The 25,810-nt window shown below is 42.0% G+C and overlaps 1 protein-coding gene across 5 annotated transcripts in view; it reads left to right on the top strand.

Moving 5' to 3' along the window:
* The window catches only part of PTK2 (protein tyrosine kinase 2), a 251,006-nt gene that overhangs the window by 34,522 nt on the left and 190,674 nt on the right, over positions 1-25,810 (top strand). The window contains exon 3 of one of the 5 annotated variants that reach the window (XM_081258092.1): positions 19,397-19,537. The exons of 3 other annotated variants lie outside the window; for them this stretch is intronic. Coding sequence is in view for 1 of the 2 variants with exons in the window: in XM_081258097.1 (XP_081114223.1) it covers positions 24,574-24,673 (100 nt within the window). In the remaining variant the exon portion in view is untranslated. Of the gene's footprint in view, positions 1-19,396; positions 19,538-24,558; positions 24,674-25,810 lie in introns of those variants that run through there. One more of the 5 variants, XM_081258097.1, reaches the window with a different exon arrangement.

Genomic DNA, 25,810 nt, shown 5'->3' with positions numbered 1-25,810 from the left:
TGCTTCATAGCGAGGAGTGTCGTGCTGCTGAACTGCCCGCGGACCTTCCCTCAGTGCCGTGCTTCCTCTCTGTGCTGCCAGCCACGTGTCGACCGCGATGCGGGTATTCAGCGTGTATGTATCGCCCATGCTGACTTGCGTTACCACTGCATCTGCAGAGCTCTGCAGGTGGTTGCCAATCAGGTGTTCCTGGCTCATGCTACGGGAAAGAGTGTGGTTTCAGCACACTCTTTTTCCCTAAAAATAGGGAAATTGGTCCATTCCTGTCCCTAGAAGTAGGGAGACAACTTTTCCTGTGGTTTTTACCTTCAGAGTAAGGAGAGGAGGGAATTTTTTTTCTTTCTACTTTAAGTGAAATAGATTTTAGCATAGACACTACCTTGAAGTCCTAGGCTGATTTTTGTATGCTTATTTATTCATGACCTCTAAAGGCTTTATAATGTGGCTTGTCTTCGTATAATACAATTGTATATTACAGATGTCATGTAATTAGCATAAGTAAAAGTTGTTTTAAAAGTTAAATTATTTTAGGATTCCTTCTGTGTTGTTCAAGCTCTTGTAGCTCTGGAGGAAGTAGTTTTACCAGCTTTAAAAATTAATAAGAACTGTTTTCTCAGATTAATGGGACAAATTTATTTTATTTTAAAAATATTTATATATTTATTTATCTATTTGGTTGCACTGGGTCTTAGTTGCAGCAGACGGGCTCCTTAGTTGCGGCTCAAGGGCTTCCTCCTTAGTTGCGTCTTGCTGGCTCCTTAGTTGTGGCATGCGAACTCTTAGTTGCGACATGCATGTGGGATACAGCTCCCTGACCAGGGATCGAACCCGGGCCCCCTGCATTGGGAGCGCAGAGTCTTAAGCACTGCACCACCAGGGAAGTCCCGGGACAGATTTAATTATGCAGTCTTCATCTCTTTTGTTTAGTCAGCTATAATTGTAGGGTACAGTTATATATATATATATTTTTTTGCGGTACGCGGGCCTCTCACTGCTGTGGCCTCTCCTGCTGCGGAGCACAGGCCCCAGACCCACAGGCTCAGCAGCCATGGCTCACGGGCCCAGCCACTCCGTGGCATGTGGGATCCTCCCGGACCGGGGCCCGAACCCGTGTTCCCTGCATTGGCAGGCAGACTCTCAACCACTGCGCCACCAGGGAAGCCCCAGTTAGTTATATTTTACACTGCTAGAAATAACAAGAACATACACAGAAAATAATACACATTGGCTTTACTGAACTTAAGACTTAATTGTGACTGTAAATACACTTTCTGAAAAGTATGTAAGAGAGTTGCTTGTTATTACTTTGTGGTGCCTTTTGATGTCCTCCAGAGCTGTTATTTAGCACTTTTTCCCAATAGGCCCTTGCTTAAGAAAGGCTTGTATAGGGCAGGGAGGGAAACTAAAGTGGAAAGTTGTGTGTGTATATGTGTGTTTTAATTTTTATTTAAAAATAAAAGTTTGTTTGGCTTTAGAAAATAAGAAGGCTGCTATTTTAAATGATGAGCTCTTCATAATTTTAGGATGGGAGGATACTCCACTGTGTGGTTATAATAGAATCAGTGATAAAATGAGGCTGGTTTTTGTTCCTTTACTGCACGTGCCCCTCTGTGTTTGAGACCCACCTTACTCTCCCCTAGAGATGTAAACCACTGGGTGCCTAGACCTGCTCACCGCAGCCCCTGCCTGCCGCCCTTTGTATGCTGAGCACACGCCAGAGGTCTGCTAGTAACCTCCCTGATAGCGTAGTGAGGGACAGAAGGGAGGTTGGAATTGTTCCGCATGCATTTTGTTGTCTGGCTCCATCCCTGTGTTGTTCTCTGGAATCTGCACTAACTTAACCCTGGTTCTGAAGGCTGAGAAGAGAGCTGGGCTGCTGCTTAGAGTTAACGGTGTTTCTGGGTGCTGTCAGTGGTCCATTTGTGTGAACGCGGGAGGGCGGTTTGCCGGGTGCTCCCTCTGGTTGGGATCATGTGTCGTTGCTGCACCACACGTGTGGAGTGTAACTGCCGTGTACAGTATCTTCTAAGAGGTTTCAGTGTGACTCACTGTTCAATTGAAAGGTTATTGTATATGCAGAATAGAAAAAAAATTGTGGAGTGTACACTTAAAAAATATGTAACCGTATTTATTGTATTTTTCAAAAGGATACTTAACAGGTCTTCTTAAACAAAATGTACTAAAAGATATTAAACTCAGTTTTCTTTTCTGGGTGACTTGGAATCTGCGGTATAAACACTTGTCAATTTCAGTACACAATGACACAACTTTTGCCTTTTTCGTCAATATCATACCACTAGGTTGGCGCCTCTGAAAGCCCCTCCAGAACCCTTTCTAGTTTGCTGTTCCTTGTTTTGTTTTTTTAATTTTTAAAAATTGAAGTATAGTTGGTTTACAGTGTTTCAGGTGTATAGCATGTTTTGTTTTTTTAAATGAAAAAATTTTTTTCTTTTATGGAAAAGTTGTAAGATGCAGTATAGGGAACTCGCAAATACTGTACTTCACCTAGATTCACCAAATATTAAATTGACATTTTGTTACATTTGCCTGCGTGCCTTCCCTACCACATCCCCGTTTTCCTCTTCTCTCCCTCCCCATCCCTCCCTGCCCTCTCTCTCTGTCCCTCCATATATATATGTGCACATACACACACATATATTTACTTTTCTTTTTAAAGAGGTTTCTCCACAATTCTATCCTTTTTTAAAAAATTAATTAATTTTATTTTTGGCTGCGTTGGGTCTTCATTGCTGTGCACGGGCTTTCTCTAGTTGCGGCGAGCGGGGGCTACTCTTCATTGCGGTGCTCAGGCTTCTCATTGCAGTGGCCTCTCCCATTGCTGAGCACGGGCTCTAGGCGTGCGGGCTTCAGTAGTTGTGGCACTCGGGCTCAGTAGTTGTGGCTCGTGGGCTCTAGAGCACAGGCTCAGCAGTTGTGGCATACGGGCTTAGCTGCTCTGCGGCATGTGGGATTTTCCCGGACCAGGGCTCAAACCTGTGTCCCCTGCATTGGCAGGCGGATTCTTAACCACTGCGCCACCAGGAAAATCCCCATATATTTACTTTTTACCAAGACCTTTGAGAGTAGGTTGCAGCCATCACGCCCTTTATCCCCTTAAATACTTTGGTGAGCATGTGCTAAGAACAATATGACCATGATATAATTCATATAATTAAATCAAATTTGCAAAATTTAACATTGCCTTTGCAACCCAAACACTTATCAAAATGTAGACCATTGTCGTTTTGTTGTTGAGTCCAAGTTCATGTGCCCAACTCACTGTGAGGCCAAACAAACCAAACGTTGGAATTTGAAGAACAGAATGGTGTATTGCAGGACCAAGCAAGGAGACTAGGTGGCTCGTGCTTAAAAGACCTGAACTCTCCGATGGTTCTTGGGGAAGAGTTTTTATAGGTAAAATTCGGGGTGAGGGTTGCAGCGTGTGTAACCATCCTCTGATTGGTTGGTGGGGAGGTAATAAGGTGGTGTTCAAGGAATTTCAGTCATCAGTCTTCTGCTTCCAACCGGTCTGGGGTCTGTGTGCTTCTGCTCAGCCTGAAGTTAACATCCTCCACCTGGGTGGGGCCCTTAGTTCCTGTAGAAGCAGTCAGAGATCTGTATCAGATTGTTAGGTATATCCCTTGAGGAGGAACCAGGACCCTGGTTTATCACTGCATTATTCTTTCTTTCTTTTTTTTTAATATATAAATTTTTTTAATTTTAGTTATTTATTTTTGACTGTGTTGGGTCTTCATTTCTGTGCGCGGGCTTTCTCTAGTTGCGGTGAGCAGGGGCTACTCTTCATTGTGGTGCACGGGCTTCTCATTACGGTGGCTTCTCTTGTTGCCGAGCACGGGCTCTAGGCACGCGGGCTTCAGTAGTTGTGGCATGCGGGCTCTGTAGTTGTGGCGCAAGGGCTCACTTGCTCCGCGGAAATGTGGGATCTTCCAGGACCAGGGCTCGAACCCGTGTCCCCTACATTGGCAGGTGGATTCTTAACCACTGCGCCACCAGGGAAGCCCCGCATTGTCATTTTGATTTACATTTCTCTAATAATTAGCGATGTTGAGCAGCTTTTCATGTGCTTCTTGGCCATCTGTATGTCTTCTTTGGAGAAATGTCTATTTAGGTCTTCTGCCCATATTTTGATTGGGTTGTTTGTTTTTTTAATATTGAGCTGTATGAGATGTTTATATATTTTGGAGATTAATCCTCTGTTCATTGATTCGTTTGCAAATATTTTCTCCCATTCTGAGGGTTGTCTTTTCGTATTGTTTGTAGTTTCCTTTGCTGTGCAAAAGCTTTTAAGTTTCATTAGGTCCCATTTGTTTATTTTTGTTTTTATTTCCATTACTCTAGGAGATGGATCAAAAAAGATATTTCTGTGATTTATGTCAAAGAATGTTCTTCCTATGTTTTCCTCTAACAGTTTTATAGTGTCCAGTCTTACATTTAGGTCTCTAATCCATTTTGAGTTTATTTTTGTGTATGGTGTTAGGGAGTGTTCTAATTTCATTCTTTTACATGTAGCTGTCCAGTTTTCCCAGCACCATTTATTGAAGAGACTGTCTTTTCTCCATTGTATATCCTTGCCTCCTTTGTCATAGATTAGTTGACCATAGGTGCGTGGGTTTTTCTCTGGGCTTTCTATCCTGTTCCGTTGATCTATATTTCTGTTTTTGTGCCAGTACCATATTGTATTGATTACTGTAGCTTTGTAGTATAGTCTGAAGTCAGGGAGTCTGATTCCACCAGCTTTTCTTTTTTTTCCTCAAGACTGCTTTGGCTATTCAGGGTCTTTTGTGTCTCCATACAAATTTTAAGATTTTTTGTTCTAGTTCTGTAAAAAATGCCATTGGTAATTTGATAGGGATTGCATTGAATCTGTAGATTGCTTTGGGTAGTATAGGCATTTTCACAATATTGATTCTTCCAATCCAAGAACATGGTATATCTCTCCATCTGTTTGTATCATCTTTAATTTATTTCATCAGTGTCTTATAGTTTTCTGCATGCAGGTCTTTTGTCTCCCTAGGTAGCTTTATTCCTAGGTATCTTATTCTTTTTGTTGCATTGGTAAATGGGAGTGTTTCCGTAATTTCTGTTTCATATTTTTCATCAGGAATGCAAGAGATCTGTATAGGAATGCAAGAGATTTCTGTGCATTAATTTTGTATTCTGCAACTTTTACCAAATTCATTGATTAGCTCTAGTAGTTTTCTGGTGGCATCTTTAGGATTCTCTGTGTACAGTATCATGTCATCCGCAAACAGTGACAGCTTTACTTCTTTTCCAATTTGTATTCCTTTTATTTCTTTTTCTTCTCTGCTTGCTGTGGCTAGGACTTCCAAAACTATGTTGATTAATAGTGGCGAGAGTGGACATCCTTGTCTTGTTCCTGATCTTAGAGGAAATACTTTCAGTTGTTCACCATTGAGAATGATGTTTGCTGTGTGTTTGTCATATATGGCCTTTATTATGTTGAGGTAGGGTCCCTCTATGCCCACTTTCTGGAGAGTTTTTATCATGAATGGGTGTTGAATTTTGTCAAAAGCTTTTCTGTGTCCCTTGAGATGATCATATGGTTTTTATTCTTCAATTTGTTAATGTGGTGTATCACATTGATTGATTTGCATATACTGAAGAATCCTTTCATCCCTGGGATAAATCCCACTTGATCATGGTGTATGATCATTTTAATGTGTTGTTGAATTCTGTCTGCTAGTATTTTATTGAGGATTTTTGCATCTATATTCATCAGTGATATTGGTCTGTAATTTTCTTTTTTTGTAGTATCTTTGTCTGGTTTTGGTATCAGGGTGATGGTGGCTTCATAGAATGAGTTTGGGAGTGTTCCTCCCTGTGCAGTTTTTTGGAAGAGTTTGATAAGGATGGGTGTTAGCTCTTCTCTAAATGTTTGATAGAATTCACCTGTGAAGCCACCTGGTCCTGGACTTTTGTTTGTTGGAAGATTTTTAATCACAGTTTCAATTTCATTACTTATGATTGGTCTGTTCATATTTTCTGTTTCTTCCTGGTTTAGTCTTGGGAGGTTATACCTTTCTAAGAATTTGTCCATTTCTTCCAGGTTGTCCATTTTATTGGCATAGAGTTGCTTGTAGTAGTCTCTTAGGATGCTTTGTATTTCTGCGGTGTCTGTTGTAACTTCTCCTTTTTCTTTTTTCTTTTTTTTTAAGTGACTTTTTCTTTTTGAATTTTATTTTATTTATTTTTTTATACAGCAGGTTCTTATTAGTTATCCATTTTATACATACTAGTGTATATATGTCAATCCCAAACTCCCAATTCATCACACCACCCCTCCCACCCCCCTGCCATCCTTTTTCATTTCTAATTTTATTGATTTGAGTCCTCTCCCTCTTTTTCTTGATGAGTCTGGCTAATGGTTTATCAATTTTGTTTATCTTCTCAAAGAACCAGCTTTTAGTTTTATTGATCTTTGCTATTGTTTTCTTTGTTTCTATTGCTCTGATCTTTATGATTTCTTTCTTTCTGCTGACTTTGGGTTTTGTTTGTTCTTCTTTCTCTAGTTCCTTTAGGTGTAAGATTAGATTGTTTATTTGAGATTTTTCTTGTTTCTCAAGGTAGGCTTGTATTGCTATAAACTTCCCTCTTAGAACTGCTTTTGCTGCATCCCATAGGTTTTGGACCATTGTATTTTCATTGTAATTTGTCTCTAGGTATTTTTTGATTTCCTCTTTGATTTCTTCAGTGGTCTCTTGGTTATTTAGTAACGTATTGTTTAGCCTCCATGTGTTTGTGTTTTTTTCGTTTTTTTCCCTGTAGTTGATTTCTAATCTCATAGTGTTGTGGTCAGAAAAGATGCTTGATATGATTTCAATTTTCTTAAATTTACTGAAGCTTGATTTGTGACCCAAGATGTGATCTGTCCTGGAGAATGTTCCTTGTGCACTTGAGAAGAAAGTGTAATCTGCTGTTTTTGGATGGAATGTCCTATAAATATCAATTAAATCTATCTGGTCTATTGTGTCATTTAAAGCTTGTGTTTCCTTGTTAATTTTCTGCTTGGATGATCTGTCCATTGCTGTAAGTGAGGTGTTAAAGTCCCCCACTATTATTGTGTTACTGTTGATTTCTTCTTTTATAGCTGTTAGCAGTTGCCTTATGTATTGAGGTGCTCCTATGTTGGGTGCATATATATTTATAATTGTTATATCTTCTCCTTGGATTGATCCCTTGATCATTATATAGTGTCCTTCCTTGTCTCTTGTAACATTCTTTATTTTAAAGTCTATTTTATCTGATATGAGTATTGCTACTCCAGCTTTCTTTTGATTTCCATTTGCATGGAATATCTTTTTCCATCCCCTCACTTTCAGTCTGTATGTATCCCTAGGTCTGAAGTGTATCTCTTGTAGACAGCATATATATGGGTCTTGTTTTTGTATCCATTTAGCAAGCCTGTGTCTTTTGGCTGGAGCATTTAATCCATTCGCGTTTAAGATAATTATCGATATGTATGTTCCTATTACCATTTTCTTAATTGTTATGGGTTTGTTTTTGAAGATCCTTTTCTTCTCTTGTGTTTCCCACTTAGAGAAGTTCCTTTAGCATTTGTTGTAGAGCTGGTTTGGTGATGAGGAATTCTCTTAGCTTTTGCTTGTCTGTAAAGCTTTTGATTTCTCCATCGAATCTGAATGAGATCCTTGCTGGGTAGAGTAATCTTGGTTGTAGGTTCTTCCCTTTCATCACTTTAAGTATATCATGCCACTGCCTTCTGGCTTGTAGAGTTTCTGCTGAGAAAGCAGGTGTTAAGCATATGGGAGTTCTCTTGTATGTTATTTGTCATTTTTCCCTTGTTGCTTTCAATAATTTTTCTTTGTCTTTAATTCTTGTCAATTTGATTACTGTGTGTCTTGGCATGTTCCTCCTTGGCTTTATCCTGCCTGGGACTCTGCGCTTCCTGGACTTGGGTGGCTATTTCCTTTCCCACGTTAGGGAAGTTTTCAACTATAATCTCTTCAGATATTTTCTCTGGTCCTTTCTCTCTCTCTTCTCCTTCTGGGACCCCTGTAATGCAAATGCTGTTGCATTTAATGTTGTCCCAGAGGTCTCTTGGGCTGTCTTCATTCCTTTTCATTCTTTTTTCTTTGTTGTGTTCTGCGGCAGTGAATTCCACCATTCTGTCTTCCAGGTCACTTATCCGTTCTTCTGCCTCAGTTATTCTGCTATTGATTCCTTCTAGTGTAGTTTTCATTTCAGTTACTGTTCATCTCCGTTTGTTTGTTCTTTAATTCTTCTAGGTCTTTGTTAAACATTTCTTGCATCTTCTCGATCTTTGCCTCCAGTCTTTTTCCGAGGTCCTGGATCATCTTCACTATCATTATTCTGAATTCTTTTTCTGGAAGGTTGCCTATCTCCAATTCATTTAGTTGTTTTTCTGGGGTTTTATCTTGTTCCTTCATCTGATACATAGACCTCTGCCTTTTCATCTTGTATGTCTTTCTGTGAATGTGGTTTTTGTTCCACAGGCTGCAGGATTGTAGTTCTTCTTGCTCCTGCTGTCTGCCCTCTGGTGGATGAGGCTATCTAAGAGGCTTGTGCAAGTTTCCTGATGGGAGGGACCGGTGGTGGGTAGAGCTGGGTGTTGCTCTGGTGGGCAGAGCTCAGTAAAACTTTAATCCGCTTGTCTGCTGATGGGTGGGGCTGGGTTCCCTCCCTGTTGATTGTTTGGCCTGAGGCGACCCAACACTGGAGCCTACCCCGGCTCTTTGGTGGGGCTGATGGCAGACTCTGGGAGGGCTCATGCCAAGGAGTACTTCCCAGAACTTCTGCTGCTAGTGTCCTAGTCCTCATGGTGAGACACAGCCACCTCCCCGCCTCTGCAGGAGACCCTCCAACACTAGCAGGTAGGTCTGGTTCAGTCTCCTTTGGGGTCACTGCTCCTTCCCCTGGGTCCCTATGTGCACATTACTTTGTGTGTGCCCTCCAAGAGTGGAGTCTCTGTTTCCCCCAGTCCTATCGAAGTCCTGCAATCAAATCCCACTAGCCTTCAAAGTCTGATTCTCTAGGCATTCCTTCTCCTGTTGCCGGACCCCCAGGTTGGGAAGCCTGACGTGGGCCTCAGAACCTTCACTCCAGTGGGTGGACTCCTGTGGTATAAGTGTTATCCAGTTTGTGAGTCACCCACCCAGCGGTTATGGGATTTGATTTTATTGTGATTGCGTCTGCCATCTCCTGCCATCTCACTGTGGCTTCTCCTTTGTCTTTGGATGTGGAGTATCTTTTTTGGTGAGTTCCAGTGTCTTCCTGTTGATGATTGTTCAGCAGTTAGTTGTGATTGCGGTGCTCTTGCAAGAGGGAGTCAGCCAGACTATTTCTTAAGACCTAAATGAGAAAGATTTGGGCATCCTCATGTGATAGTTTTGTTCTGGACATGAAGTGTTGGCTGCCTGTTGTGTTTATGTGGAAGCTGTCGATCCTAAATTTACCCTCTTTTGGTGGACTGAAGGCAGATGAGACTTGGTTAGTCTTGGAGCTGAGCTTTCACCGTTCAGGGCTGAAGTTTATTGTGTCATACGTATGTCAGTAGCAGGGGTGTATTTGAGAAAACTTTGATCACTTGTGTGCTTAATTTTGTCCTAATTTCTTTTATAAATTTCTTGAATGAAAAATGTTGAATTTGTGAATATATAAAAGATTTTTTTAATTATTAAAAATATATTGACTCTCTTGAGTCTGACTTTTAATCTTTAGAGTAAATCTTTAGATGTAAAGACTTGTATTTATTAGGTACTGAAGAGAATTTTCTGTGTGGTGCATACTTCTGGAAGGAAAGAAAATGTATCCTCCTTTCTCTTTGCTCCCAAACCCCACCTTTTTCCCCCACCTTTACTTTTACTCAGGTAAGAAGATGTGAACAGGGAAAAAGGCGGGGTGTAGCTTTTTATGCAAAATATTCTGATTATGAAAATGGAGTCAGTTCATAAGTGGATTTTATCTGGAAGAGGAGGATAGAAAGCATGGTCAAGTGTTTGCATGGCAGTTACACAATAATCATGATGGCTGTTTTTATTGTAGGACATACTGTGGCTGCTGTCAGGAATTCTCCCAAGTGGCAGTGCAGAGCAGAGGGTTTCCTTAGCTGCAGTAGCAGACTTAGTGACTGTGCCTTCTTTGTGCCGGCCTAACTCTGTGTAAGGGAGACAACAAATGGATTGACTGTAGATTGTGATAGATGTACACAGAGAGGAGAGTGTATTTTGTCTCTTAGAATGCGGTGGAGATCAGCTAAGTTTGAGGATATTAAGAATGAGATTGTCCTGAGTATAGTTTTCAAAAGAAGTAATTTCAGTCAACTACTGTATGGAAAGGTCATATTGTAGTAAGTATAGATTGTATCTTTGAGGTCACATGGAAACAGCTGTAAATGTACTTGGTATATTTTGAGACTAGGAATGTGTAGTTACATTTTACAGGAAACTCTGCAGGTGGTAGTGCTGTCATTTTTGTGTTCTCTTTTTTTCTTGTTAGATTAATTCATATTTCTGTTCACTTAAAGATAATATTTGATTTCCATAAAAAGTTTAGGAAATAAACATTAGGAAGTTCCTGTACTCAAAGGTAGTTCTTAGGTGGTAATTCAAGGATGCCAATAAAAGGAATATGCTTTAAGCCACCTGTAGTTATATCCAGACTGTATGTGTATTTATAGCAAAAAATAAACGTATGTTCTCTCATAAATAATTTAAATGCTTTTTTTTTGGTTTGTTTGCGGTACGCGGGCCTCTCACTGTTGTGGCCTCTCCCGTTGCGGAGCACAGGCTCCAGACACGCAGGCTCAGCGACCATGGCTCACGGGCCCAGCTGCTCTGTGGCATGCAGAATCCTCCCGGACCGGGGCACAAATCCGTGTCCCCTGCATCGGCAGGTGGACTCTCAACCACTGCACCACCAGGGAAGCCCTAAATTCATTTTATACAGACACATTCATTTCATAACTTTATTTTCAGCAAAATCAGATTTGGAGACATTTAAAGCCACAGCTGAAATAAATTACAATTTCCCCAGGAAATAACTATAAAAGTATGCAATAATGATTATAAAAAGAAAATTTAAATACTTTAGAGTATTTTTGCAGATTCTTGGCTCTTCTCCTCCCAATCACATAATGGAAAGTAAAATAAATTTTTAAAAATGTCCAGGGACTTCCCAGCTGGTCCAGTGGAAAAGAATCTGCCTTCCAATGCAGGGGACGTGGGTTCAATCCCTGGTTGGGGAACTAAGATCCCACATGCTACAGGGCAGCTAAGCTCACACGCCACAACTACTGAGCTCGAGTGCCTCAATGAGAGAGCCTGTGCTCCGCAACTACAGAGCTCACGTGCCCTGGAGCCCACGTGCCACAACTAGAGAAAAGCCCATGCGCTGCAACGAAGAGCCCGCGTGCAGCAACTAAGACCCGATGCAGCCAAAAAATAAATAAATATTTTTTTAAAATGTGCAAATTAGGTATATATATTTTAAGTAACCCCTGTATTGTAGGAGATCCATGTTCTTATATTTTATAATTAGATCTTGTTTTTTTTTCCTGGAGTCAGAATTCGAATGTTTTCAATTGTTCTTGTTAGTTACCTTTTCATCTTTTTTAAAAAAAATAAATTTATTTATTTATTTATTTGGCTGCGTTGGGTCTTCGTTTCTGTGCGAGGGCTTTCTCTAATTGCGGTGAGCGGGGGCCACTTTTCATCGCGGTGCGCGGGCCTCTCACTGTCGCGGCCTCTCCTGTTGCGGAGCACAGGCTCCAGATGCGCAGGCTCAGTAGTTGTGGCTCACGGGCCCAGTTCCTGTGCGGCATGTGGGATCTTCCCAGACCAGGGTTTGAACCCGTGTCCCCTGCATTGGCAGGCAGATTCTCAACCACTACGCCACCAGGGAAGCCCTTCATCTGTTTTTGATGTTTAGTCTTCTGTTTTTGAATGAACGACTTTACTAGCTAAAGATGCATGCAGGGGTTATATCCCCAAAGAACAGTAGTCCACATAACGGCTTTAATTAACTGAAAGAAGTTTTTCCCTAAAAGGTTATGTTTCTAGGAAGTTTTTAAAAAAATTTTGTTCTCTCAAATATCTCATGTCTTAATGGATTGAAGAGCTGCAGGTAAAGGTAAGTTTTTAGAACTTTTGTGGGATTTAATTTGAAAATTTCATATAGTGTTTAATAGATAGATAAATAGATAGATAGATAGGTAGGTAGATAGATACTTTTGTGTTGGGCTTCATCACTTAGCATAATGTTTTCAGGTTTCATCCATGTTGTAGCCTGTGTCAGTACCCTTCTTTTTATTGCTGGCAGGAAATATACTGTATTTGCGTTTAGGTTTTTAGCCTGCCAGAACCTCTCCTGCTTTTCTGTCCTCTAGCAGCAGTTTTCTGTGGTTGCAAAGCCCGGGGTCTCAGCCTCCTTCTTGTTTGCAGGATTAGCAAATCAATACCAAAGTTCACAGTAGCTGCAGTAGATCAGCTCAGCTTTGTGGTTCCTCACACTCTGAAGTATTAGTCCCTCTTGTTCTCACTGCCCTAGCAGCTCTCTGATTATTGTATTTTATCCACTTTTCCTGTTTTTCTAGAGGAAATGCTGTTCTACTGTCTACTGTTGGATCTGCCTTGGATTCAGAAATCTCAAAAAAAGGGGAAGGAGGAATCTTTGAATAAGTTAGCTATTTACAAACTCTCTCCTCTTTTCTAGCTGTCATGCCCTGCCAGCGTGGCTTTAAGCTGTTGCCGCTGTTATTCTGGATCTTTGGACTAGAATAAGAAGGATTTCTGCTGTATCACAGGAGGTGCAAATAGCCATAATCAAGCATGGATTTTGCTCACACATTTTTAGGGCTTGCCTCCTTCATTTAAGGTCCGACATTTATGAATTCAAGAGTTCGCTGGTCCAGTGTAAAAAATGCATTGCAACAGTTTCAACTAAAATAGATACGCTTTGACAGTTTAGTTACTGTGTTTTTGGTCCTTGAAAAGAAGTGTTAAATAGCTTTATTGTTCTCAGAAGGGAACTTTTAAAATTGCATGATTGTATTTGGCATGCCTTGGGCAGAAATGTTTCTAGTTTCACAAACCCCCTAGGTAATATGCCCTGGGTGCCTGGGTGTGGGGGGCCTTGAGGTTGAGGTGGACAAGGCCAGTGGAGTGGGGATGGGTATGTGTGGGCAGAACTCTGGTGAGGCATGTCTCAGGGACCCCAAAATCTCAGTAATCAAGATAAATAATAGTTTTTTTAAAATTTTTGTCTGCGTTGGGTCTTTGTTGCTGCACGTGGGCTTTCTCTAGTTGCGGCGAGCGGGTGCTGCTCTTCGTTGCAGTGCGTGGGCTCTAGGCGCACAGACTTCAGTAGTTGTGGCACGTGGGCCCAGTAGTAGTGGATCATGGGCTCAGTAGTTGTGGCTCGCGGGCTCTAGAGCTCAGTCTCAGTAGTTGTGGTGCACGGGCTTAGTTGCTCCGTGGCATGTGGGATCTTCCCGGACCAGCGCTCGAACCCATGTCCACTGCATTGGCAGGCAGATTCTTAACCACTTCGCCACCAGGGAAGCCTAAGATAAGCAGTACTTTAATGCAGCATTTTTAAAAGTTAGGATTTAATGCAAAAAATCCCTGATGGATGACACCAAACTTAAATGAAGACAGGATCATTATTACTCATTTTTCCTTTTGCCCCAGCACTGTTCCTTGTTCTATCTTAACTTCTACTTACTTTGGGTTTAATTTGCTAATGTTTTTCTTATTTCTTAAGGTAAAAACATAGACAACTCAAGTTTTTAGCTTTTAAATATAAGTGCTTAAAGTTAATTGCCTCTACGTACCCAGCACTCTTTTAGCTGCATCCTAAAGATTTCGATGTTCTGTTTTTAATTATCATTCTATTCTGAACATTTTGTCAATTTCTCCTTTGATGTGTTGTTTGTTATTTAGAAAAGATTGTTTACTTGCTAAATATTGGGAACTGTACTAGATATCAGTTCTTTAAAATAGTTATTTTTTATGTTCATGTACTATTTTAACTAAAATATACATGGTACAAAATTCAAATGGGTGGGAAATGAATCCTAACTCTCTCTATGTGACTCACTGTTCCCACTTGTGTAACCACCCACAGGGCCTCTGTGTGTACAAGGAGGTGCGTGTGCGTGGATCTTTCTTTTGCTTTATATCAAAATGTATTCTACATACTCTTCCATACATTTTTTTATTACTTAAAATATGTATCTTGAAAATCCTTGCATTTTAAGACTGGGAGTTGCCTTAACTCTTTATAGTACATGTTGCTTTTTTTCATTGAGTATTTTCCAGTATGAATGAAAAATTTTCAGCAAACACAATTTTTTAATGCTTGTGTAGTGACTCATTTTGATGTTCCAAACTTTATTTGCTCATTTCCCTTCTTTTGAGCATGTTCCCAGTTTTTCAGTGTTGCAGACAAACCTATGAATCATTTAAGCCTCAAACTGTACAGGAAATTTACTGGGGGTTTCTTAGAACAGTCTACCAGGAGCCAGAACTGTGGGTGCTGGGACTTTATGTGCTTGTCCTCTGTGAGCTCTGAGCCCCTCAGTGGCCTGGGCTCTGTCCCAGTTATTTTTGGATCCCTGGTGTTTAAGTCATTGCACCAGCACAGAAGATGCAGAGTAATGCACTGATAATGCTGTACTCTCAAAGCCCTTTGTATTGTGAGATTTAATTCTCCTAACAACTGTAACCAGTAGATGCCATTTTAAACTTCATTTAGTTGATGAGAAAACCAAGTCAGAGAGAGGACAACATTGGTTTTTCAGGCTTAACGGGGTGGAAAAGATGAAATGATTTGGGCTTTGCCGTCACATGTGGCTTTGACTTTCACAAAGTCTGATCTTCCCCAAGTCCTTTACCTCTCTAAGCCTGTTTCCTTTTTCTTGAAAATGGTGATATTAGTAATTATCTCACAGTTTATTAGGGTATTAATTTTTTTTTTTTTTTTTTTTTTTGCAGTACGTGGGCCTCTCACTGTTGTGGCCTCTCCCGTTGCGGAGCACAGGCTCCGGATGCGCAGGCTCAGCGGCCATGGCTCACGGGCCCAGCCGCTCCGCGGCATGTGGGATCTTCCCGGACCGGGGCACGAACCCACGTCCCCTGCATCGGCACGCGGACTCTCAACCCCTGTGCCACCAGGGAAGCCCCTAGGGGATTAATTTTTTTTAAGCCACATAAAGCCCCCTTGTCCAGTATCAGCTGGACCAGTATCAGCAGTGCCGGACCAGTATCCAGCCTAGTCGAAGCCCGGTTGTTGTCTCTCTTTTTCCTGCCTCTTGCACTTCGGGCTCATTCTAATGTCTCAAGGCTTTCCCCCTTGTCTGTAAAAGTAGACATAATTGTATCATACTTGCAGTTCCGATGTAAAATATAAGTGAGATTCACTCTCTTAAAGTGGCTTTAACGCTTTACACAGTTTTTTGTTGGGATAGACAGGAAGCACAGGACGTAAACTTCACCATCGCAGGCCAGTGGTGTCGAGTGTGTTCACATCATCGTGAATCCGATCTTGCAAGTCAGAAGTTCTCTACCCCCTTTTCCGTTCTCCGCAGCTCCTGGTAGCCACCACTCCACTTTCTGTTCCTGCGAGCTTTACTACCTTAGATGCCTCAAGTAAGTGGAATCATACAGTATTTTTGCTTCTTTCACATGCGACAGGCTTTCCTTCCTTTCAAAGGCTGAATAATATTCCACTATAATATATCCCACATTTTATTTATCCTTTCAACCATTCCACTGTTGTGAATAATTGCTGTGAACATAGGTGTGCAAATCTCTTCAAGACCCTGCTTTCAGTTCTTTTGGGTGTGGAATTGCCAGATCATATGGTAGTTCGAGTTTTGATTTTTTTGAGGAACCTCCATACTCTTTTCTGTAACAGTTGCACCATTTTACTTTCCCACCAATGGTATGCAAGGGTTCCAGTTTCTCCACATCTTCACCAGCACTTGTTAGTTTCATATTTAAAAACAAAAATAGTAATCATCCCAATAGGCGTCAGGTTGGTTTTAATAACTTTTAAAAATTGAAGTATAGTTGATTTACACTGCTGTGCCAATCTCTGCTGTCCAGCACAGTGACTCAGTTATACACACAGAGACATTCTTTTTAAAATATTCTTTTCCATTATGGTTTATCACAGGATATTGAATATAGTTCCCTGTGCTGTACATTTGGACCTTGTTGTTTATCGATTCTTTTTTTTTTTTTAAGTGTTGGTTTAATCCATTTATTTATTTATTTATTTATTTTTGGCTGTGTGGGGTCTTCATTGCTGCCTGCGGGCTTTCTCTAGTTGTGGTGAGCGGGGGCTACTCTTCGTTGCGGTGCGCGGGCTTCTCGTTGCGGTGGCTTCTCTTGTTGTGGAGCACGGGCTCTAGGTGCACGGGCTTCAGTAGTTGTGGCACGTGGGCTTAGTAGTTGCGGCTCACGGGCTCTAGAGTGCAGGCTCAGCAGTTGTGGCGCACAGGCCTAGCTGCTCCGCGGCATGTGGGATCCTCCCGGACCAGGGCTCGAACCCATGTCCCCTGCATCGGCAGGCGGATTCTTAACCACTGCGCCACCAAGGAAGCCCCCTAATAACGTTTTTTTTTTTTTTTTTTTTTTTTTTTTGCGGTACACGGGCCTCTCACTGTTGTGGCCTCTCCCGTTGTGGAGCACAGGCTCCGGATGCGCAGGCTCAGCGGCCATGGCTCACGGGCCCAGCTGCTCCATGACATATGGGATCTTCCCGGACCGGGGCATGAACCCGTGTCCCCTGCATCGGCAGGCGGACTCCCAACCACTGCGCCACCAGGGAAGCCCTAACGTTTTTTAATGATAAAAATTTTTAGGTAGAGTTGGAAAAGTGACTCCGTAAATTTTTGCTAAGTTGGAATAATGTCTGTTGATACCAGTGTGACAAGACCAAAACCATAGAGGAGGCGGATTGACAAAGAAAACCAACCACTACGCAGCTGTGTTTGTTTGGGAAGAGAAGCCATCTTATTTGTGCCTCTTAATCAGAATATGATTGAAGAAAGGACTGGATCCATACTGGGTGTTTCTAGTGTTTCTTGAAAATGGAGTATAGAGTCACGTTGTAGAAACACTTTCCTTTTCCAGGCCACAGCGAGGGATGATTTAAAATGTAGATGGTTGAAGTCTCCCTCTTTATAGCTGAGGAATGTAGGTTGCAGAAGAGACTCATTCACCACCAGGGGTCCCCCTGGCACCAGCGCCCCTTCCAGCTATAGCTGTCTGCTTGCAACCTGCAACCACATGGCCTGATTTCTAGCAGGACCCCAGAGGTTCTCTCTGCTTCAGTTACCTAATTCGGGGAGCCAGTCCTACTGTCGCTCTTTGCTAAATAAGGTGAGTGGTCAAACTGTGGATAAATTGGATTTATAGGGTAAAAAAAAATGTATGGTGAGGAAATGATGAGGTAAGTTGGATATGTATATGCATGCCCAATACAGTAAAAGTTTCAAAGTTGATTTGAACAGTTGCAACGTTAAAATAAATACTCGATTGCCTTTTGATATTTGTGTCATTTTGGTCAATATAAACAGAAAACCCCTCTATAACATACGTAGTTAGGTTGAAAACTTTGGTGTCTTGTCCCATCCTATGTTACTATACCTCTACCACTCAGTATATTTGAAAAACTAAAGAAGCATTCTTCTTACACATTTCAGGACCCTTTTTTTCCCTCTTAAACTTAATGGCGAGTAACCTCCCAACAGTTTCTAAACCTGGAATTTAGCGCTGCTCTTTTACATGGCAAAATAAACAAGAAATGGCCATGAATTAGTGTCTCTGGAAATATTTTAGTTTAGCATTGTTTTTAAAAATTAATTAATTAATTAGTTAATTTGGTTGCACTGGGTCTTAGTTGTGGCAGGCGGACCTCCTTAGTTGCAGCTCCAGGGCTCCTTAGTTGCAGCATGCAGACTCCTTAGTTGTGGCATGTGAACTTTTAGTTGCAGCATGCATGTGGGATCTAGTTCCCTGACCAGGGATCAAACCCAGGCCCCCTGCATTGGGAGCATGGAGTCTTATCCACTGCACCACCAGGGAAGTCCTGAGTTTAGATTAATAATAAGTTCAGAATTTTCTGCCTTCTAATTTTTTTTATTTTTTGAATTTATTTATTATTTTTGGCTGTGTTGGGTCTTCGTTGCTGTGTGCAGGCTTTCTCTAGTTGCAGCGAGCGGGGCTACTCTTCATTACGGTGTGCGGCTTCTCTTGTTGCGGAGCACAGGCTCTAGAGCGCACGGGCTTCAGTAGATGCGGCACTTGGGCTCAGTAGGTGTGGCTCATGGGCTCTAGAGCACAGGCTCAGCAGTTGTGGTGCACGGGCTTAGTTGCTCCACGGCCTGTGGGATCTTCCTGGAGCAGGGCTGGAACCCGTGTCCCCTGCATTCCTGCATTGGCAGGCAGATTCTTAACCACTGCACCACCAGGGAAGCCCTTCTGCCTTTTTAGAAGGCATTTTCCTTCTGTTTCATATATCTCAGTGTGGCTTAATCCAGTGGTATGTTTATCTCCTGGTGGTTTTGATGCATCTCTCAGGTACCAGCCGCAGGTCTAGCATCTTATCTGAATTTGTTTTTGGCAGGATTGCTGACACCAGGGACTACGATGGGGTGTTGTGTAGGGGAGAGAGTGTACTGTCTGTCTCGCGTTCTTTCCATGGGCATGTTTCTTCTCTTCCTTTTTTGTCCCTTTGGTCCTCACTGTGACTCAGTCATCCTCTGTAGGTTGGGTGGGGCCTGCTTCCTGACTTTCTCTGGAAAGCTTTGCAGTCTCTGCAGGTAGCATCACTGTAGGTGGTGGTTGAAGTGTGTGGTCTGGCTGGTGTCCGAGTGCCGGTGCATATCCCAGCTCTGCCGCTGACCAGCTGGCTTGACGTTAGGTATGTAACTTAATCTCTCTGTTCCTCAGTTTGTTCACATGTCACATGTGGATTATAATATCATCTACCTCATTGGTTGTTTGTTGTAAGTACTAATTGAGAACATAGGTGTAAAGCACTCAGCAAATTGATGAGGAGCACAGACTGTGGAGCCTGGCTGGCTGAGTTTGATTTCCACCTTTGCACCTTAGAAGCTCTGTGACCTGGAACAAGTTATCTCTCTGTGCTCCAGTTTCTTCATCTGTGCAGTGGGGGTAACAGAGTCTGCCTTGTGGGATAAAAGTACTTAGAACAGGGCTTGGTGCATAGTAGTAAATAAGCATTAACTTGGCATCATCATTATCATAATATTTTCATTATTATTAGTGTTGCTGTTCTGCTCTTTTGTGATTGACATGTCATCACTGTTCAGTAGGTGATAGGTATTGTCATTGTCCTTGTTTTACAGGTGAACAGACTGAGGTTCAGGATGGTGAAATGATTCTTTCTTTGTCTCACGGATAGAACTGGGGCTCCTTTGCGTCTTCCAGTCGCAAATTCAGTGCCTTCCTCAGCTTCCCCAGAGTTCCTCCAGAATAATGGAAGGGAGGTATGGTAATTGTTATGCAAGTTGGCAGGGAAAAGCAAGTAATACCAATACCATCACCTTTCGGAATATGTTGTGTTTTGCGACCTATTGTCTGTTTGTCTTCAGAAGGTGATTATAGCCATTGTTAAGCTTGAATTTCTTTAGTTTTACCAGGTCATAATTTTTATTGATACTAAAATTTTCAGAAAAATTTTTTCTGTGTTTGTGGTGGAAACAGTGAGACGCAGTGACACAGAAATGGTAATTTTATGAGTCTTACTGGAAGTAAACTTAGAACAGGATACCCAGCTACGGAAGTTAGGGTATGTTGTAACTATCAGTTGCTAATGGATGTACCATATTGTGAAAGTGTTGATTTTATTTCAGTCTTTAACTTTTTTTTTTTTTTTTTTTTTTTTTTTTGCTGTACGCGGGCCTCTCACTGCTGTGGCCTCTCCCGTTGCGGAGCACAGGCTCCGGACACACAGGCTCCGCGGCCATGGCTCGCGGGCCTAGCCGCTCCGCGGCATGTGGGATCTTCCGGGATAGGGGCACGAACCCGTGTCCCCTGCATCGGCAGGCGGACTCTCAACCACTGCGCCACCAGGGAAGCCCCAGTCTTTAACTTTTGATTAATGAAGATAAATTTTGAATTGTGTGTGAATTATATATAATGTGAATTATAGTTTTCTTTTACATTCCTCCTGTTGGTTGACATAAAAGCATTTACCAGTGCTTTACTCTTCTAAGAAGTACTGCCGTGAAGTTTTGGTACTAACTTAAGACAAACAAGTAAAACCATGATAACCGTATGAGAACTGTGAAAGTCAGAGTTGTATCTTTGTGAGCTGCTTTCGTGACATTTACAAGCAGTTTGTTTCTTAATAGTTCTTTCCCAGTGACTTTCTTACTTAAGGCCAGGTTTCTGTAGGGAAGCCAGATTGGACAGAATTATACAGTGTACGAAGGGTTTTTCTGCTCACTGATCTTGCTTATGGCATTGTTTGCTAGCCTTCTAATCTCACACATTAGTTTCATTGTTGCTCTACTAAAATCTGCAGTGGAAGTTCCGATTGGAGTATCAGAATACTACAGTTGTGTGATTTATTTTTTATGTGGGATGAGGAAGGGCATTCCACATGGTTTTTGTAGAATTTATATCAATTTTTCTTTTTCCATTCTTATGGGGGAAGAAAAGCAAGGTTTACAGCATGTGTAATTCACGTATTCCTGCAGTAAATAAATATTTTTCAAGCCCCTGTGCTGGGTCTTGGAGGTGAAGCCGCGCCCAAGACTGATGCAGGCCATGCTGTCGCGGAGCTTAGTGTCGGGTCCTGATACTTAGAATCTCTGATGCTTTCTCTATGGTCGTGGCCTCTAAAATAAAACAGAACTTCCCTCTGCCGTGTCCTCATTACCTACAGGGGTTAGAAGAATATGTGGAATACGGCCTGTACATCTTACCGTCCGTTTTAGCAGTGAGGCCCTGGAGACGGCGTGCGGAGCTGACGACGTTCTTCCCGCCATGGAGAGTGCATTGTAGTGGGGCAGCCAGACGGTGGACAAGGTGCAGCATAAGGCACGTGGTGTTGTAGAGCGGGTCGTGCTGTGAGGGGGTGAAGCTGGGTTAGGGCATGGGCTGTGCAATTTTAGATGAGGTGGTCAGGATAGGCCTCGTGGAGTAAGTGACATTTGAGCAAAGGCTCAGAGGAAAGGGAGTGAGCCTTGTGGTTATCTGGGGCAAGAGTGTCCAACCTAGAGGGACAGGCAGTGTAAAGGCCCTGAGGTGTCAGGCATGGCTCGTGTGGGCAAAGGGCAGCAGGGAGCTCAGTGTGGTTGGAGCTGAGAAAGCCCGGGGGCGGGGATGGTGGTGGTGAGGAGATGAGGCTGTAGATGGTAGGGGAGTCTCCTGGCACAGGGACTTGCAGACCATCCTTGGTGTGCAGGTCACCTGTTCAGGGGAGTTGGGGAACGTTCGGTGAGTTTTAGCAAAGGAGTGAAATGGTGTGATTGATGTTTTGAAAGGAAGGGTCAGTTGCAGCTGCTGGCTTGAGAGTTGAGTGTGGAGCAGCAAGACAAAAAACAAGGGGGCTGGGCGGTGGGGAGGTCTGTGGGTGCCAGATGGCAGTGGGCGGGGGGAGGTCACGGCCCAGGTGTAGTCTGAAGGCAGGGATGGTGGGTTTCGCTGATGGAATGCTTTGATCTAAGAGACAGAGAAAGAAGTCGAGGTGACCAAGGCTTGGGGCCTGAGCAAATAGTAATCTTTCTATTTAAAGTAAATTTTAATTAAGAGTTTACTTGTTAAGTGGGACTTACCAGAGTTGCTCTTAGCTAGACTGATACTATAAAGAGGTTGTTCAAGTACCAAAGAGCTTTTTATATTAATACATAGAATTTCATGAATCAGAGCGTAAGGGGATCGCTTACTTTTTTCACTTGTGTTGCCATTAACTGTAGCCTCTTCCCATTCTTTTTAGGATGTCACTGGATTGGGAATTTAAAAGAATAAGTTGTTTTAATATTTAGCAGAAGGAAAATAGAAGTAGTTATATCACCAAACTGGCTAGTACTCGTGATTCTTCAGCTCTTAGGCCTGAGGCAGGTCACTCCACCTCTGAACCTCAGGATCCTCTTCTTCAGAAAAGGGGAAGGAAGCGCTTTGTTGGGACTGTGTTAAGGGTTAAGCTCAGTTGTTTTCTGTGTGAAGGCACCTGGCGCAGTGCTGGCCCGTCCGCAGAGCACCTGCGTCCTCTCCTGCCCTCACGCCGGCTGCGCTTTCTTTTCAGTCGCCGCAGTGGTTCTTAACTTGTAGCTGCTGCTTCCATCTGGGCTCTGCTTCGTCAGGCAGCCACTGTTCCCTGTGTCCTGCAGAAGTTTACGCTTCTCTGTATCTTTCCAGCTTTCAGACCCTCAGGACCTTGCACACCAGGAGGTGACATTTGGATATTGAAATAAAATATAAATTAGCTTGGCGGATGGGAGAGAAAGCTGCCATCCACTGGTTACTTCATTTGGGAACTGGGCTTCTCCCCCCGCTCACTTTTTCCATCCTAGAAAGCTCCCAGTTTGCCCCTCGTCCCCGCCTCCACTGCCCTGCATCAGCTCCAGCCACCCACCCACCCCCACCCCCCGCTAGCTTTTCTGCACAGCTGCTGCTGTGGCCTTCTGCGCTGTTTGTGAAGACCCCTGCTTCCCGGATACGGCTGGGCTCAGTGACACTGTGCCTCTGCCAGTTGAATGGCCCTGTCTTTACTCATCTTTAATAGATGTGGTGGCACTGATTTTGCCTAGAAGATGTGAAAATCAGATGTAATCAGTATCTGGTGTGTAGAATATGGTTGGTGACAAGGTAGCCTCGATTTTTTAATTTTTGAGAGTCATAGGTTCCAAGAGAGACTCACAGTTTGCTTGGGTCGTTTATACAGTCTGTTAGCTGATGGTTTCAGATTAAGCACCAAGCCGTTGTCATGGGGCTGAACCAGGTACCAGACTTGCCCACTGATGTTCCTTTCTGTCCTGGGCTCTCCTCAGTAATGGGGGAAGCTGGGGTGGTTGGTTTTCATGAATTCTGCTGGGTCTGTCTGCTTGTTTCTTCTGTTCTTTTTCTGGCTTGCTTGCCTGTGTTTTCTGGAGCCCCCTTTCTTACCAGTGTTGCCTGAGGTCAGAGTTCTCTGTGGTGAATGATGTATTTTCACTGGGTCATATGAGGGGTCACTTGAGCTCCGCCTGCAATTAGGAGCCTGAAGGTAAAGCCTGTGGACAAAGCTTCATCTAGGGGAGCTGTTCGAAACGGAACACGCTGCCCTGAGCCCACAGCCTTTGTTCAGCTCTTGTTTTCAGAAGTTAGTGAATTCACAGTTAAGTAAAAGTACTTGATTTTTTTATTAGCTTACGGGATTTAAGTAAAGTACTTGATTTTTTATTAGCTTACGGGATTTACTACTAACAAAATCACCCATATATTAGGAGGCCTAAACTGTGCTCAGGCAAAGGCTCCAGGAAGCTGGTTACTTACTGTCTTACTGCTAAGATAATAAGTGTGGAATGTGTTCAGAGAGTTACATTTTTTAGACAACCTTGATTATCTCTCAGTTTGAATGGAGAAAGTAAGTAGCTTTGCATCTTAAAAAAGTTGCTGGTACAGATCGTTAGGGTATTTTTCTGTCCTACTTTTTCAGTAGGAGTTTATTATTCACTTATATTTTGAAGCTAAAAAAAGAAATGCATCTTGGATCCCTCAATATTCCCTAAAGCTAATTTTGAAAGTATCTGGCAACCTCAAAGTCTTGTTTTTATGTGTTTTCTAGATACTTTCTATAAATTTACAAACTTACTTTTCAAGTATCAATCTGGAAAAATATTTTACTTCAAAAATATTTGGGTTCCTGTGGACATTTTTTACAGACTTGTTTTTAGTGTTGATCAGGATTTTATTTTCAGAATTATTCTTATTTCATCAAGGTAATTATTTTAGCTGTAAGGTCAGAATTAGGCTGGTAAAATGCCAAAAGCACGGCTTTGAAAAACAACAATGGTTTGAGCAGGCACCTACAGACATGATCTGGGTCAGACTTGATTTGCAGCTTTACCCAATTCTCGAATCGTCTGTCAGTTTCGTAAACAGAAGTCTGCCAGATGAATTGAACAGAAGGGTGAGATTAGCATATTAATAAGGTTCTGGCTACCGGCCGCCTTTTTCTCCACCCTGTGTCCTCCCTCCCCTCCTCCTCCCTCTCTTTCCCTGAATGAATCTAGGAACACAGACCCTTGGGGTCACATTACTTGCTGGCTTCTTTCTGTTCAGTAGCTTAATCTGGCCAGGAAGGTCTGTGTTTCAGGTTGCGGAAGCTTGAGAAGATTCTGTAACTGAGAGGCATTCTTCAAGCTGCTGGAAAACATTACAGAGGGAACACCTCCCAGATTTTGCTTCAAGCTCTGAAAAAAGGAGCGCAGAGGGGAAGCTTAGTCTTGCTTGTGGATCGAAGCAAATCCTGTAGGAGTGATGAACGGGGACTTGGTGTGTGGACTCCTGGCTTGGTCTTTCTAGGACTGACTTTATGTTGTTGGAAGTGACGGGCCGAGGGGCCCTGGAACCCACAGGTGCTGTCTGTATGGAGAAGAGCGGCTGTAGTCCATTTCCAGTGTGTTGGGCTAAAGGTACAAGTAGATTAAAAATCTGTTCGGTTTAAATTGTATTTAGATTCATGCTTTTGCACTAAGAAGGTGGATAAGAGTTTGTCAGAACTTATTTCAAAGAGATTCACAATTACATTTAAGGAAAAAGGGAAATTACATGGTATGGGTTTGCAACTATTGCATAAAACCAATTAGAGAGTGTTTCAAAAAGTAAATAAAATTATGGAAATGCATTTAAATGAGTAAACTCTTTTTATGCTCTGCCTTATGTCTCTTGACGTTGCCTGTTTTATTTTGAGTTTTAATCAAGACGTCCTACCCATTCTGTGAGGCAGAAGTTTTTAAAGAGTAAAGAGACTAAGCTTAAATAGGACTGCAGGAAAAAAGAGTAACATAGATTTTCTTATTTCAAAAATTGGTTTCCTTTCCTCACTGTAAAGACTGTATATTTAATTGGAAATTCCTTGTTACTGTAAGGTGGGCTTATCACTAAGGGTCAGCAGTGCTGTGAATAAACAATTTTCCTCTGTAATGTTTTAGGGGTTTTAGTTATATAAAAATAAAGATATAAAATATAGCATTTCATTGTAACACTCAAGGTGGTATTTGGGGAGCATGTTTAGAAGTTAAAAATGCCATATAATTCATGTATGAATAAGACCAAGACAGGTAGGCTGTTTTGCTTAAAATAGTAGTGAATTGAATGTTTAACCTGTGAGATAAAGTCCTTAATGAAGAATTTAATAAAAATATTTATTATTAAAAATATATATTTAAATATCATCTTACTCCACTTAGGAAAGATTTTTAAAAGGAGGAATCTGCACTGGGTAAAGAGCTGCAGTATTATAAGTAAAGCTTCAGACTGATTAAATTTAGTGTTCAGGTTAAAAATTTTAGTACCACCAGGATATTGATGTTGTTAGCACAAAATTAAATAGGTTTTCATTTGAGTTGTTGTCATTATCTATTAATTCTTTTCTAGGCTTTTAAACATTTTTAAAACATGTGATATTAGAATCCTTTAGTATGACTAAACAAAGACTGTCATTTTATTACATAATTAGATATTAAGAGTAAAGATTTTGCAGTTAATTCAAACTCTTGAGTTTTAAAGGATGTTGGGTTTGGGAACTTTTTAAATAGCAGATTCTCACC

Source organism: Mesoplodon bidens (genome assembly GCF_964165515.1).
Source record: "Mesoplodon bidens genome assembly, chromosome: 16".
NCBI classification, from domain to species: Eukaryota; Metazoa; Chordata; class Mammalia; order Artiodactyla; family Ziphiidae; genus Mesoplodon; species Mesoplodon bidens.
The sequence above is the reverse complement of the archived record's forward strand: the minus strand, read 5'-3'. Positions and strand labels throughout refer to the sequence as shown.